The 16118-nt window shown below is 25.9% G+C and overlaps 4 protein-coding genes across 4 annotated transcripts; 2 read left to right on the plus strand and 2 right to left on the minus strand. All coding sequences in view use genetic code 12, as the record gives it.

Annotated features, from left to right (window-relative positions):
* Positions 1-48: 48 nt before the first annotated feature.
* KGF54_003796 (DNA-directed RNA polymerase III subunit) lies at positions 49-1758 on the minus strand (the record flags this gene model as incomplete). Its single annotated transcript, XM_051764423.1, has 1 exon — positions 49-1758. The coding sequence occupies one exon, from the start codon at positions 1756-1758 to the stop codon at positions 49-51; it is 1710 nt and encodes a 569-aa protein (XP_051617838.1).
* A 1522-nt stretch (positions 1759-3280) lies between these two features.
* On the plus strand, positions 3281-4867 carry KGF54_003797 (serine/threonine protein kinase regulatory subunit; the record flags this gene model as incomplete). The annotated part of the gene is made up of 1 exon (XM_051764424.1): positions 3281-4867. One exon carries the CDS (start codon positions 3281-3283, stop codon positions 4865-4867), a length of 1587 nt encoding a protein of 528 aa, XP_051617839.1.
* Positions 4868-5471: 604 nt separating this feature from the next.
* Positions 5472-6308, minus strand: AQY1 (Aqy1p; the record flags this gene model as incomplete). Its single annotated transcript, XM_051764425.1, has 1 exon — positions 5472-6308. The coding sequence occupies one exon, from the start codon at positions 6306-6308 to the stop codon at positions 5472-5474; it is 837 nt and encodes a 278-aa protein (XP_051617840.1).
* Positions 6309-9742: 3434 nt separating this feature from the next.
* Positions 9743-16066, plus strand: KGF54_003799 (uncharacterized protein; the record flags this gene model as incomplete). Its single annotated transcript, XM_051764426.1, has 1 exon — positions 9743-16066. The coding sequence occupies one exon, from the start codon at positions 9743-9745 to the stop codon at positions 16064-16066; it is 6324 nt and encodes a 2107-aa protein (XP_051617841.1).
* Positions 16067-16118: the final 52 nt, after the last annotated feature.

Consider the following 16118-nt stretch of genomic DNA (forward strand, 5'->3'; position numbering starts at 1 on the left):
TTTAAAATTAATATTTCTTAACTGAATTTATTAACTATATAAACTATTTCATGCATTAAATATATTTAATAAAGAACCAATTCTATTAAATCTAACAATATTTTTAACTTGCCTATTTTGTAAAATTTGTAAAGTTTGTAATTCAGAATCTAATAAATATTCTTCTTCATGACCTTGAACATCTTTACGATTACATTTATCTAATAAAATTTTATTTTCTTGAATAAATTCATTTATAATATTAATAACTTCTGCCATATCAAAGATTAAACAATTTATTAAATTTTCATATGATTGAAACTCTTTATATCTGAATAAATAAAAAGTCTTTGAGGCAGCTCTATCTGCACTTCTTGGAATTTCTTGTATTTCGATAATATTAGCTTTTATTAATTGATAAATTTCATTTCTTACGGTTTTTTCTTTTAATAAAACTTGTTGTGATATAGCTTTTTCATCAGCTAATTTCAATTGTTTTATACATCGCAAAATTCTAAATGCTTGATCATGTAATGTTGATTTTATAATTGCTTCAAAGTTGTATCGTTGAACCATTTTGGATGTGTGATAAAATGAAACACTATATCTACCTGGTGAAGTTTCAATTAATAACTTTGCAGTTACTAATAACTGTAGATGTTGTTTAATTGTCGACAATTTTTCGTCTTCATCTTCATGATTATGACCATTTTCTAACTTTATTTTCTTTGTTGGTGGTCCATCAATATCTTCATTATCTTCTTTATACGTTACAATTGAGTTTTTTATATTAATATTTTTTGTTAAATATTTTGAAACATCTTTTACTGAAAAAGTAATTTTATTATCAGAAACTAAATTTCTTTCTTGATTAATTTTAAATTCTTCAACATCTCCTGGTAAATTAAGTAAATCAGATATTTCAATAAAAGGATGTGTTAAATCGGGACTATTGGATTCAATACTTTTCAAACCAGCTTCATAAATTTTAGAAGTAATTAATCCAATTCTTGAAAATGCTAATTTTGTATATGAATCTGTTCTTGAATGTTTTTGATACCTTGATAAATTAAATGTTAATATTAGTTCAGGATTTAATTTTTTATAACCATATTCTGAAATATATATATCTTCATTTGGTTGAGTTTCCAATAATTTAATTAATTTTTCTTTACATATACTTTTAACTTCTGCCACTCTTTTAACTTCAGATATTGTTGCAGATCTTGGAGTATTATTCATAGTATCATCATAAATATTTTGCCAAATATCATTAATATCATTATAATCATAATCTTTTAAAATTTTTAACCAATGATCATTAAATAATTTTATAAACAATTTTTCTTTTTTAATTCTAATTTCATCATTAAATTGTTTTAAATAATCTTCAAGTTTTATATGACCTAATTCCAAGATATTTTGTATAATTTCAGCTTCTTCATTTCCATATTCTTGAGTTATATAATTTAAAATATCTCCACTATGAATTAATTTTAATATACCAATTTCATTAAATGAATAATATGTAATTTTTTTAATTTGATCAGTCCAAAAATTTATACAACTTAATTGAATTAATGATACTAATGAAGATTTTATTGATTTTAAAGTTAAATTTGTTTTAATACTTAATTCTTTTGAAGTTAATCTACCATTTGAAATTAAAGTAATAATTATTTTTGATGCAATTTCTCCTAAATGATTTAAAGCTATTATAGAATATAAATAAGATTTTGGAGACTGAGCTTTTACTATTTCAAAATTGTCATCATCCATTACTTGGTTGTAATAATGAATACTTTTAAAATTTAAATTATAAAATCTTAATAATTCGTATATTCATTGTCATAATAAAAAATTTATTTTAGAGCTGAGAGATATTTTTGATTTTGTGTTGGTAGTAATGTCTTAAAGAGGATTACTGACTCTCGTACCAAAGTAGTACGAAATTTTAATAAATTTCTTTCGCGATAATCCTATGCCTCAGGTCCAAACCGCACCAACGTTGTTTTTTTTATTTTGTTAGAACTAATAAAACATTTAATAATAATTGATATTTGTTTCAGATTATATTTAAAAGGGAGTCAAAAAAAAATCATATTTCCAAAGGAATGGAGTAAAGGATTACAAATAAATCATTTATTTTCTTAAATCTAAATTATTTAATATATTGTTTATAATTATTGTTAATACTATAAAATATTATTATTATTATTATCAATATACATAAAGAATAGTTGACTAATTGACATATACGTAATAAATAAATAAATAATTTTACTTAGTTCTTGGTAGTAGTAGTCATTTATTGATTTTCAGTTTTTTAATTTTGATAATACCAAATTCTATTTTAAATTTGTAGTTTACTGTGTAATTAAAATTTAAATTGTTATGAATGAATATATACCCATCTAAAAATAAATGATATATTTTGGATTTTCCCAATGAATCATTTCTCAAAGTGATGACTTAATGAACATAATTCCCTACTACAATAACTTTTATTATTACTATCATTAATTATCTTAAATTATGTAATAGTAATATAACTATACATTAACTCTTCCTCTCTCTCTTTAAATTCTATATTATAATAATTTATTAGTCTTCATATTTACATATATTAAAAATCATTATCTTATCAATAAGGAAAAAAAAAATAAAATATAAAATATAAAATAATTATTTCTTTAATTTATTTATTTACAACCAAATTTATTAACAAATTTAATTTGTATTTTACATAATTCATTATCATCATTTCCTATTCCATTTAACTTGTCATTGAATTCAAATCAAATCAAGTTATAAATCAAAGTTATATAAAATTTTAATTTTATAGTTTTTTGTTATTTTATCATAACAAATATTTATATACTACTACACTTTTTTTATTATCATTAAAAAGGTTGTAATCAATCCTAAAAACCTTTACCTTCATTTCATTAAGTTTAATTAATTGATTCATTAATTAGTATTAACTTCAAAAGAAATTAAAAGTATCAATCAATATATTGTATTTTTAATTTCAATTGATAATTCCCCTGGTGTGTAATTTTGGAAATCCTTATACACGTCAATTTAATTTAAAAAATTTATTGCCAATTTATCAACAAATAGATATAAATTATAGGCTCATTTTCATCAATCAATAAATCATTATTATAATCAATAAGCTTATCATGCTAATACGGAACTTGTAATATTCATTTCTACATCAAAAATTTTATTTGCCACAATTTCTTATTTTCAATCTTTTCCTTTTTTTTTATATTGATTTAATACTCAAAATATTGAAATGTCTGATTATAAAATTCAATCTGATGCTGTTGCTAAAAAGCAAACTGCTAAATTAACTCAAGTTTTAATAAATTTTTTCACAAAAGCTGCTCAAATTATATTGGATTCAAGGTCTGAACCAAAACTACATAGTACATCACCATCACCGTATAATGAAGAAGAAATTAATCAAAAAATTAATAAATGGTTTAATCTTCATATGATCTCATCAACTAAAGAAGATTTAAAATTATGGAAAAGTTCAGATTTAAATTCAATTCCTCCAATGATTATTGAAACTTATTTGGATTTAAGACAATTACCTTCTAATCAAACTTTAGTTTTATTTGATGATGAAAAACATCCATGGACTGTTGCTAAATCAAATGGTAAAAAACAAGAAGTAGTTTTAGAAAGATGGTTAATAGAATTTGATCAGAAACAATCAAATCAATTAATAGATGAATTACCTACTATATATAAACAAGCTATTGTATTATTTAGAACAATTTATGGATATTCAAGATTAATGCCATCTTATAAATTAAAAAAAAAGCAATCGAATAAATTACCATTAGGAAATAAAATCTTAGATGGTAACCAACCAATAAGTTCAAAAGGTAGAATTGGTTTATCAAAATCAATAATTGAATTAAATGAATCACATACTACACAAAAGTTTTTCACACCAATAAATACAAGTTTAGGTATATTAAAAATTTCAATTGCTTATAGAAATCATTATGATTTTGGATTACATGAACATGAAGAAGTATTATCAGTTCATTTTACAAAACATGATGAAGATGTTAAAAATAATATGTCATCATTATCGCCTTGTTCATCTTTAAATTCATCAAAAGATCATAATATACTGTATTTAAAAGAAATGTCTACTTCACCAAAAAGATCTTCACCACCAATTACTCAAAGAGTTCCCATACAACCAATACCAAATCAACAACAATCTTCAAATATTCAACAATCTACTTCATTAGAAAGAAAGATTTCAATAACAAGTAGTAAATCAATATCAAATGCTTCATTAGCTGCATTTTTAAGAAATCCAAGAAGTAATGCACCATCAACAAATAATATACCAATTGTAAATAATAATTCTTATAGTACTTCATTTCCAAGATCTATAAGTTCATCAACTGGTAATGATGATTCTATTTTTCAGAATCCGGATTCAAATAATAATACACCAAGATTTTCATCATCATTTGGATCAAGAGCAAGTAGAAGATTTAGTAATACTAGTATACGTCAACAAACTCCACTGTCTGATTATTTTAATCAAAGTAATAATAGTGTTGATGCAGCGTTAAGTGGATTATATATGGATGATGATATAAATGATTTTGTTAGAATGATTGATAGTAAATCAGATTTAAAATTATCTGGAGGTAGTAATAATACTAATGAATCTTTTAAAAACAAACCAATAAAAGAAATTCATAATGATGAAGATGAAGATGAAGAAGGTCAAGAATTACAAAAATATCAACATTTAAGAGATAAATATTCACAATTGGGAGATAGTGTTAATGCTGGTGTTAAAGATGATTTGTTATTTCCAATGAGTGATATGAATTCTAAATAGAGTTACATCATACTTTATAATATATTACCTGCAATCATTTAATTCTTGGTGTAGTCTGTTTTTTCAAAATATATTTCTTTGATTATAATGATGCAAAACTTGATTATTAAATCATGCTTTTTAATATTACAAAATAATTGTAATTTTGATTACTTTTACTTCGAATTTTGTATATACGGCAAAGTTAGTTTTACTTTCAAAATTTGTATAAACGGCAATAGACAGTTTCAATTAATCTAATAAAATAAAATTGGAGTTTTATTAATTGTTCTATTTATTACTCCTTAACTAATATCGAAATTAAAACAACAACATTGATTTATATTTAATATTATTTATTATTTATTATGTATTATTAATTATTGTTATATACTAGACTATATTTTAAATTACTATCTAATTTAAAATCTAATAAATATTTGTTAGCCAATTTGAAATAAAAAATCAACAATCAACAACCAATTGTTTTATAATCGTGATTATTATTTTTATCATTATTATTATTATTACCATTTATTATATCTCTTCATTATATCTCATTTAGTTGAAACATCAACAATCAAAATGCATTCCAATTGTTTCTAAAAATTATCTTTAATTTAATTTAATCAGTTCCATCACCATCTTGACCTGGATTACATGATTTATAACCCAAGAAAGTTAATAATCTCCAAACACCAAAAGCTAATACTGCACCTAAAATTGGACCAACCCAATAAATCCAATGATAATTTGGGAAAGATCTTGCAGCAATACATGGACCAAAACTTCTTGCAGGATTTAAACCAGCACCAGTATAATAAACACAAACTAAATGACCTAAAAATAATGAAATACCAATAACTAATGGTGCCATAAAAGTAGCTCTTGATTTTTCAACAGCCATCATTAAAACAGTAAAACATAAAATAAAAGTACCAAAAGCTTCTAAAAATACTCCTCTTGATCTTGAAGCATCACCACCTAAACCATTAGTAAAAGCAATTTCACCAGGAGTCATAGCAGAAGCAGCACCAGCAGCAGCCATACCAGCAATCATTTGAGCAATCATCATAATAACCCCTCTAATTGGAGGAACAGCTTGAGCTAATATTAAAGTTAAAGTAACAGCAGGATTTAAATTACCACCAGAAACTCTAAAAAACATAAAAACACCCATCATAACACTAAAACCAAAACCAAAAGAAATCATTAATAATTGTTGAGGATTTGAACCTTGACCAGGTTTTGGAATAGTTGGATCTTGATTTGCAATTTGAGCAATAACAAAAGCAGTCCATAAAAATATAAATGTACCAAAAAATTCACCTAAAAATGCAATTAAATGATTTTTAAAAGCAGAATTAGTATATTGTTCATCATATTCTGGTTCATATAATGGAATTTGAGCTTCAATTTCATTTGGTGATAATTCAGGAGTTTGACTTTCTTGTTCTTTCATTTTCTAATTAATTGAATTGAATTGAAGTTGAATTATGATATAAATAAATAAATATATGATATATAATTGATTTGATTAACATATAATAATTAAACAAATAGAAAAAGTTTGAAATAAAAACGGGGATTATAATTTTATATTTATATTATTCTATAAGAATTATAAATTATAAATAAAAATAAATAAAATAAAAATATAAATGGAAACGTGAAAACTTAAAAAAAGTATATTAAATATAAAAAAAATATATAAATTACACAAAATAAGTTTATAAACAATATTAAGTATGGGATCTTATATAACATTTTTAAAGTTACAAAAAACAGAATTAAATTAAAAATAACACAAAAAATTAAAATAAAAAAAAAAAGAAATTTAAAATTTAAAATAAATTTATATTTAATCATTTAATAAATTAATAAAATTTTATTAATATTATTATGTATAAGCAAACATTAAGAATAATTGAAAATAATACAACGATAATAACTTCAACTTCAATGAAATAATAACAGATATCAAATAATTCAGAATTTCAATTATTTTATAAGGCCAATTGATTTATTAATACTTTTTCTTCTCAACTCTTATTATATTTCAAGTTCAATAGAAATTTAAAATTTAAATTAAAAGAATAATAAAATATTTAATATCTAAGTGAATGAAATATAAGTTTAATAACATACATAACAATAAGAAGAAGTATAAGAATAACAAATATGAGAAGTACATATATTTATAAATTACTCTAAGTATTACAAAAAGGTATTTTAAAAGAGTTTAAAGAATATTTAAGTCAAATTCATTATAATCAAATTCATTATAAAAAAAATGGGATAAATAATATGAAATTATGGAAATATGTCAAATAATTATTATGAAATATTATAAATGGTATAAAATTATAATAAAATATTATTATTATTAATACTTTAGTAGTATTTTGACACTGTTAAAGAAAGAAATTGGAATAGTTATTTGAAAAAGGTTACATAAATTTAAACAATTCAATTAGTCATTTAATAAATCAAAAAAGTTACAGCCATTAAAATTTAATATAATTTAATTGTTAAATGTTGTAAATAAACTTTATAATATTTATCAAAACCTTAGATCCATTTTCTGAATTAAGTTAAATTTAATCAAAATCTAAATTTTTTTTAAAAACTTATAATAAACATATAATTGAACCAATTTTAAGTTTATATTTTGACATATCATCGATTTAAAAAGGGTTAGAAATATTATATAACTTAATTATTCATATTAATTGGAATATTTATATCATCTATTGTTTTTAGTTTATAAGAAAGAGACGTTTTATAATTTTTGGGGAGATTAAAAAGTAGTAGAAAAAAAATTTTGTAACTGAAATTTTCTTCATTTTTGTAACTAAAAAAAATCCAAAATATCCTAAAACTATTTTACTAATATTTTAAGTTTTAATATTAATTGCATAGAATAATAAAAATTTCTTTCTTTATTTTTTGTAAATCTTTTTTTATTTTTTCAATTTTTTTTTATTGTTAATTTTGGTCTATACTAATTACATTAACTTCATTAACCAATTCTTATAATAATATTTTTTTTTTTAATTCTTCACACCATACATAATTATATCCAAAAATTTTATAAGGTCTAAGTTTCATTTGAATATATTTAAGTTTAGTATAAAATTGTTTAATCAAATTAACTAAATTTTAAACTCGTAAAACTCTTTTTAGTTATAGTTTAGTTTATTATTATAAATTTTAAATATAATATTTTAAATACAATTCATATTAATATATTATATTATGTATATCAATTGAATAAACTAAAAAGTTATTTTTAGTAACCTTTTGTTTTCTAGATTTACTAAATAATTTAAATTTGAAATTATTTAAATTTAATTTAATTGAAATTTCAGAATTTTAATTCTGATATATTTATTTTCCTTAAATATTATTATTTGAATTAAATAAAAAAATAATTTAATAAAATATATTCTAACCAATACATATACATAATATGTACGTTATTGAGTTTTAATATTTATAATTTATATTAATTGAGTTAGTCGTTGAATAAATTATTACCTAATTGATTCAAATTTTAATGAGATGCGTCTTTAAGTTCAAATATTATAAATTTCTTTTGTCAACGTTAAGCATCAATCACTTAATCAAGACCAAAATTCAAGAACCAATGATAATATTGGGAATTATCTCTTCTCTTTCTTCATCAATTAGTATGTGGTCATTCGATAAAGTCTCAAGTATAAAAAGTAAAAATTTAATATTTAAATTTTAATGTTACATAATAAAAAAAATTTCAATAATGTTATTACCCCAATTTTTTTAGGTTTAATTCCACTCGAAATATCGGACATCATATAGATAAACTAATTTAATCATATGTTGATCTTAAAAAAGTAACTTACAACGGACCGGAATTTTTGAATCGAACGTATATGGAGAACGAAAATTCAGTATTAAAAAATATAATTTAGTTTTCTGATTGTTAATAAATTTATACTCAAAAGTATATACATTTGTCGACATCAGTATGTTTATTAAGAAGTATAAAGCAATAAGCCACTTCAACAATTCTATGTCAAAGGTGATCAATTCTGAAATTCAATTTCATTCTCGAATGGTATTCAAACGGCTTTTGATCTACTTTGTGGAAGACAATTTTTTTTGTCCATATGATTTTTGTGTACACAAAGCTGACCTTGCTTTGTGGCAAGCTCATACATAAATCCAAATTCTTCTATATATGCATGTATAATTTATAAAATGTATTTGGATTAACCAATTTCCGATTGTACAAAATTAAATCGAACTTTTTTTGAAAATAGTTGTATCCAGGCTGTATACCTATAAACTTTCAATTAAACACAATAAAACATTCGCTTGCTGAAAGTTTTTCGTAAAGGATATGTAAAACTTTTTGTGCAATTTGTACGAAAAGATTTACAGAAGGATCCTAATTCTCACCTGAAACTCTTCATTAACTCCTAACTTTTATTTAGTTTTCTGGACCAAAGTGAGGCACATTATTTCATGACTAAACAAAATACTTAATTCCTATTTGTTGCTAATTTTAGAAAAACTTTAACTTTACTGTTATTTGTTCGGATAAAATTAAATAATATTTTTAAAAATTTATTTTACGAATGCAATAGTTCCGTGTGTCAAAAACCGCTGTATGTCATAGTTTAAGATTTACGTCATTACCAAAGTATCACAATTATGCGACAATGTAAATGTTTTGACACCAACTGGTTCTTAATTTTTTTAAACTAAAAATAATTAATTATATAATAATAAGATCATTAATATAAATCAAAGAAATATTAAATCCATTAATACAGGGTATTTTAAACAGATATAATTTTACCCTATTTAATTAGTCATTAATCACATGTCTAATTGAGTAATAGTCAAGTAATGAGTAATAACTTTTCATCACCAATTAATAATAAATCCAACAAACTACGAAATAATCATCAAAAGCAACAGCGTAAATCACATTATTTAATAAATCAATCAAATAAAAATAACAATAGCTACAGTAATACATCATTAAGCTTAAACCATAATATTACGTATAACAATTCAAGTCTAAATCAATCAATCAATCAAACTACTAATCAATTCAAAGCAAAAGATGCAGATGAAGTAATAAATTGGATTGATGATTTAAAACAAAGATATCAAAATTTAAAAATTAAACAACAAAACGAATTTAAAATTTTACAAGATGAACAAAAATCTGAAATTGAAAATTTAAAAAGAAAAGAAAACTTAAGAAAGAAATATTTTAATGATGAATTTAATAAATTAGGTCAATTTTTACAAGATAAAGAATTAAAAGAAAATGAATTAATTGAACAATCAAGAATTAGAAATCTACGGAAGAATGAAGAAAGTTTTGATCATAATAATAATGAATCACGGCATCTAGCTGACGAGTTTTCACTGAATCAATACGATGAATATGACGAAGATGAAGTTGAAGAAGAAGAAGAAGAAGAAGAAGAAGAAGAAGAAGAAGAAGAAGAAGAAGAAGAACTTCACATACCACAGCCGATAAGTACTAGTGGCTTAACCTCCAATTATAAAGATCAAGGTCAAAATGTTGAAGAAGCTATAGAAATCTTATCAGAATCAGAATCTGAAGTAGATCAAGAATTAGAAGAAGAGGAAGAAGATGTGGAACAAGCTTACGATGAGGATGATGAAGTCAATACAAATAATTTTTTCAGTCCACAAAACTTATACAACTTAGATCATAATAATATGGCTCCTTTTAGTAACAGTCTACAATATGCACAACAAGCAATTGATCATAGAAAAATAAATCCATACGGAAGTGGCTATGGGTATGTGGAAGACCAAGCGGAGGAAGAGCTGGAAGAAGACGAAGAAGATGATGAAGACGAAGACGAAGATGAAGACGAAGACGAAGGGGAAGTAGAAGAATTGATAGAAGAAGAAGAAGAATTGATAGAAGACGATGAAGAACATGAAGATAACGAAGACCAACTTATGCTAGAAGATAATGCCTATCATGTAAAAGCAAATCAAAATTACCAAAACCTAGACGATAGTATTGACATCGAAGAAGAATCTAGATCAGATATATATGACGAGCTGGATGAAGAACCCAATAGCGATGATAGAAAATTTATTAATGATGAAGATGAAGATGAAGAAGTGGAAGACCAATACAATCCAGATTTGAATTTTGCAAACTCAGGTGAAAATCACAACCAAGAAAATATTATAAGTTTGGATAATAATGCACTTCTGCATGAACAAAAAAGTGATGGAATTCAAGAAAATGAAGTTGAAGTAAATGAGTCAGAAGTTGAGGCAGAAGATTGGGATGGCATAGCCGAAGATGATTATAGTGATGAGGTAGAAGACCTAAGTGAACAAGAAATTGAGGTAGAAGATCAAAGTGAGAAAGAACAAGATAGAGAACACCAAAATAGCTCAGTTTATGATCAAAGTGATGATGATGATGATGATGTAAGATCATCACCTGAGCAACTGGAAAGACCTTCTAATTTTGACTCCCAAGCTGAAGATTATGCAGATGAAGAAAAAGAAGATGATACTGATGATAGACCAAAATTATCTGCCCATACTTATAATACTTTAATGCAATTTGCTTCTAGTGCTTTAGGTGAAAGGAACATACATAATTTTAAAGGGACTCATTCTCAATCAGGATATATGGCAGATTCTGAATTTACTGATAATAATTTAGCAAGATATAACTCCATAAAAGAGGATGAAGAATTAAATTCTGACTCTGATTCAAATCTCAATGAAAATGATTATAGACCTGAAGATTTTGCTCCCTTACCAGATGCGTTTTATGCTCATGAATTAAGCAACCAAAAAATTTGGATTAACGATTTAGATGATAATAGATCTGATGCTTCATTAGCTGATGAAAGTCAATTTGAATCTATGAAAAGTGATTATCATCAATCAAATGTGAGAGGTTTTCAACCTTCAAATGTTGAATATGAACTGAAGCCAATATATGAGAGAAAGGAAGAAGAAGAGGAAGAAGAAGAGGAAGAAGAAGAGGAAGAAGAAGAGGAAGAAGAAGAAGATGTCGAAATGGAGACTGCTACTGAAGACGCTATTGCCTCAACTTTGGAAGAATCAAATATAGCAGAGTCTGCAGATGAAGGACCACCCATCCCAGTATTCAAATCAATTGAAGAAGAAGAACCTGAAATTACTTTACAAAAATTAAAGGAAACTGAATTAAAATACAATATTAAAATAAACGCTGTTGAAGATTTAGAAAGAAGTATACGATCATCATCATCCGAAACCACGAATGAAACAATTGATCAAATTATTAAAAGAGCAATTGACTCAATTTCAGTCCCTGTTTTAGAGAGCATTGATGATCAAGTCGAGGAATATTCCACTCTTACTGAAGATTCAGACTCATCACCAGTGGAGGATGGCTCAGATATAATTGAAGTAGATGAAAACGAATTTAATAAGAATAAGGATGAAGAAACAGAGTCATCAAACACCGATCATGAGAAGAATTTTGCTGAAATTGATATTGATGATAATTTGGAAAATACCGAAATAGAGATCTACCCACCAGAATTAGATACTTTAAACGAGTCAGAAGAAGTGGATACTGCAAGAAAAGCTGCTGATCACGAAAACTCAACAACAGATCAAGTTGATAAAGATATTTTGGAGCAGTCAATAGGAGAAATTGAACAAATTGAAGCACCTGATTTGGATTCGGTACTTGATAACTCCATTATGGATGTGAACGAAAGTTTTGTCGAACAAGCTTCAACAATGGAAAGTAACAATGATGTTTCAGTCTTTAAAGAGGATCGAAATGTAATACAAATGGAGGATAATGTACCTTATGAAGCAGATAGTTCTGACGAATCAAAAACTGCACCAGCTGGAGATTCATCATCATATGATAACAACTTATTGCATCGCAATTTGACCACAGACTTCAAGTCAAGTTTTGTCTCACTGAATGGTCTTAATGTACATAAGAAACTAATGAATATATTCCCCAATGTCGGAAGTTTTAAGGATAAAATTCAATCGGGTTTATCAGAAGCAAATATATTGAAACTGATTGAAGAAAATGTGACTAATGAAGTAAAGAACACATTGGAAAATGCAGAAGATTTCATTGAAACAATGGATGTCGCTAAAAGTACTAATCAAGATGCCATAGATGTTGATGACAAAGTGAAAGAATTTTCAGAGCATACTATTGATAAGATCAAAGAAGTAGATGCTACAAAATTAATTAATGAAGTTAGAGAATCTGGATCAAGATTAGTTGAAGAAGTTAAAGAAACGTCAGAAAGTTTTGTCAATGACATCAAAGAAATCCGGTCCAATATATATGAAACAGCTGGAGATTTTGTTGAAAATATTGATCATTTTGAAAACAACGGTGAAGATGCAATGGATGTTGATGAAAAAGTTAAGGAAATTGCAAACCATGCTGTTGATAAAATAAGAGAAGTGGATGTTGCAAAAGTTGGTAAAAAAGTTAAAAAAGCTGGTTTACAATTAGCTGAAGAAGTTAAAGAAGCTGAAGAAGGTCTTGTTAAAGACGTCAGAGAAACTGGTTCCAAAATGTTAGAAACAGCGGAAGACTTTGTTGAAAAAATGGATGTTTTCGAAAGTAAAGATGAAAATGCAATTGATGTTGATGAAAGAGTGAAAGATTTTGTAGAACTTGCAGTTGCAAAATTGAAAAAAGTTGATGTTTCTGAAAAAAGTAAAGAAGCAAGAAATTTTGCTGAAAATCTTGTGGATCAAGTTGAAGATGTTGGTACCAATATACTAGAAACAGCGGAAAAATTTGTTGAAGATATGGATATTCTTGAAAGCAACGATGAAAATGCTATAGATGTTGATGAAAAGGTTAAGCAAATCGCAAACCATGCTGTTGATAAAATAAGAGAAGTAGATGTTGCAAAAATTGGTAAACAAATTAAAGTAGCTGGTTCACAATTAACTGGAGAAGTTAAAGAAGTAGAAAAAGGTCTTGTTAAAGACGTCCGAGAACTTGGCTCCTATTTAGTTGAAGAAGTTGAAGAAACGGCAAAAGGGTTTGTTGAAGAAGTGAAAAAAACTGGGTCCAATTTATATGAAACGGCCAAAGAATTTGTTGAAAAAGTGGATGTTTTTGAGAGTAACGATGAAGCTGCCATAGATGTTGATGAGAAAGTGAAAGATTTTGCAGAGCATGCTGTTGGGAAATTAAAAGAAGTTGATTTCTCTCAAAGAAGTGAAGAAGCAAGAAAATTTACAGAAAATCTTGTGGACCAAGTTGAAGATGTTGGTAACAATGTACTAGAAACGGCAGAAGCATTTGTTGAAGAGATGGATGCTCTAGAAAGCACCGATGAAGATGCAATTAATGTTGATAAGAAAGTCCAAGATCTTGCAGATCATGCTATTGATAGGTTGAAAGAGGTAGATGTTGCAAAATTAAGTAAGGAAGTCAAAGAAGCTGGATCAAATCTAGCTGAAGAAGTTAAAGAGAGAATAGATGGTTTTGTTGGTGAAGTAAAAAAATCTGGATCCAACCTATATGAAACAGCAGAAAATTTTGTTGAAGAAATGGATACTTTTGAATGCAATGATGAAGATGCTATAAATATTGATGAAAAAGTCAAAGAGATTGCAGAGCATGCTTTCGATAAAATAAAAGAAGTAGATATTTCCAGATTGAGCAAAGAAGTTAAAGAATCTGGTTCACAATTAGCTGGAAAATTTGAAGAAACGGCAAAAGGTTTTGCTGAAGAGGTAAAAGAAGCTGGACTTGATGTATATGAAATGGCTGAAGATTTCGTTGAGAAAATCAATAATTCGGAAAGCAATGACGAAGATGCTATAGACGTTGATGAAAAAGTTGAAGAGCTTACGGAACATGCTATTGGTAAAATTAAAGAAGTTGATGTTGCAAAATTGAGTAAAGAAATCAAAGAATCTGGATCAGATTATATTGAAAAAGTTAAAGAAACTGCACATAATTTTGCGGAAGAAGTTAAAGATGTCGGGATCAATTTATTGGGAACTGCAGAAAATTTTGAGGAAGATTTAAATAACTTTGAAAGCAATGATGAAGATGCTATAGACGTCGACAAGAGGGTTGTCAACATACTTCAGAACAAATTTGATCAAACTAAAGTTAATGCATCGCATATTCTTGAAAGGACTAAAGAAATAGTCCCAACAATTGTAAATCGATTTGGGCAAACATTTGGACAAGTTACGGGAGCTACAAACTCAATTTTTAAAAATCTCAGGGACTTGAATAAAATTGACAGCAAGGGCGTTAAAGAAACTAAATCAAAATTTAACTTCCCTGAAATGCCATTTAATAAATTCAAGCGATACTTAACCGACAGAATACCTATTCATGATACTAAGGAAAAATTATCTGAGTTGGAATCAGAATCTTCGGAAGATGAAGACGGATTTGACACTATTACAGCTGAAATTTCATATACACGTCCATCTAAAAGAAGAAGAAGAAAAAGAAGGATGATTAGATCAGGAATTGAAACTTCAGAGATTTTTTCTCTCACTGACTTAGATAATGAAAAGTTGAAGAATGAAGAATTGAATGAAACAAATATAAATGATGAAGTTTTAGTTGAAAATCAAATAATTGAGGAAGAAGAAGTCATTATTGAAAGAACACCCCTTGGGTCTCCATTAGTAAATTCATTTAAAGAAATAAAAACAACTATTGATGAACTTAACGAAAAAATTAAAACAGAGGTCGAGGAAATTAAAATAAAAACAATTGATGAAAGTACAACTCTGGTAGGATCATCTACTGATACTGACTTAAAAGTATCTAAGAAAAGGAAAAGATCAAATAGACGGAAGATACTTGGTTTAGATTTAGAAGAAATTGAACAATTTGAATCTAGGAGTTTAAGAAACGGTCATAAATTTGGAACCAATGATCAAAATATTAATAGACCCAATTATGGCAATATAAATTTTTCGAGTGGAGAGGTACCATATTTACATCAAGATTCAGTTGAGGGATCAGATCATCCGGCTTCAAGAACAAGATCCAAATCACCTATGAAAAGACTGTTCGATGATATTGATTCAGTCCTTGATAATAGTAGTCCTACTAGAAAAGTTAGAAAAATATCAGATCTGATCACTGCTCCATACAATTCAGATGAAGAAAGAGGTCGATCAAGAGAAAAATGATGAAGTAATGATATTATATGTAATAAATAAATATTATGATGTTTAATGTATA

This window comes from Candida jiufengensis (genome assembly GCF_024610255.1).
Source record: "Candida jiufengensis strain CBS 10846 chromosome Unknown scaffold1, whole genome shotgun sequence".
Lineage (NCBI taxonomy): Eukaryota > Fungi > Ascomycota > Pichiomycetes > Serinales > Debaryomycetaceae > Lodderomyces > Lodderomyces jiufengensis.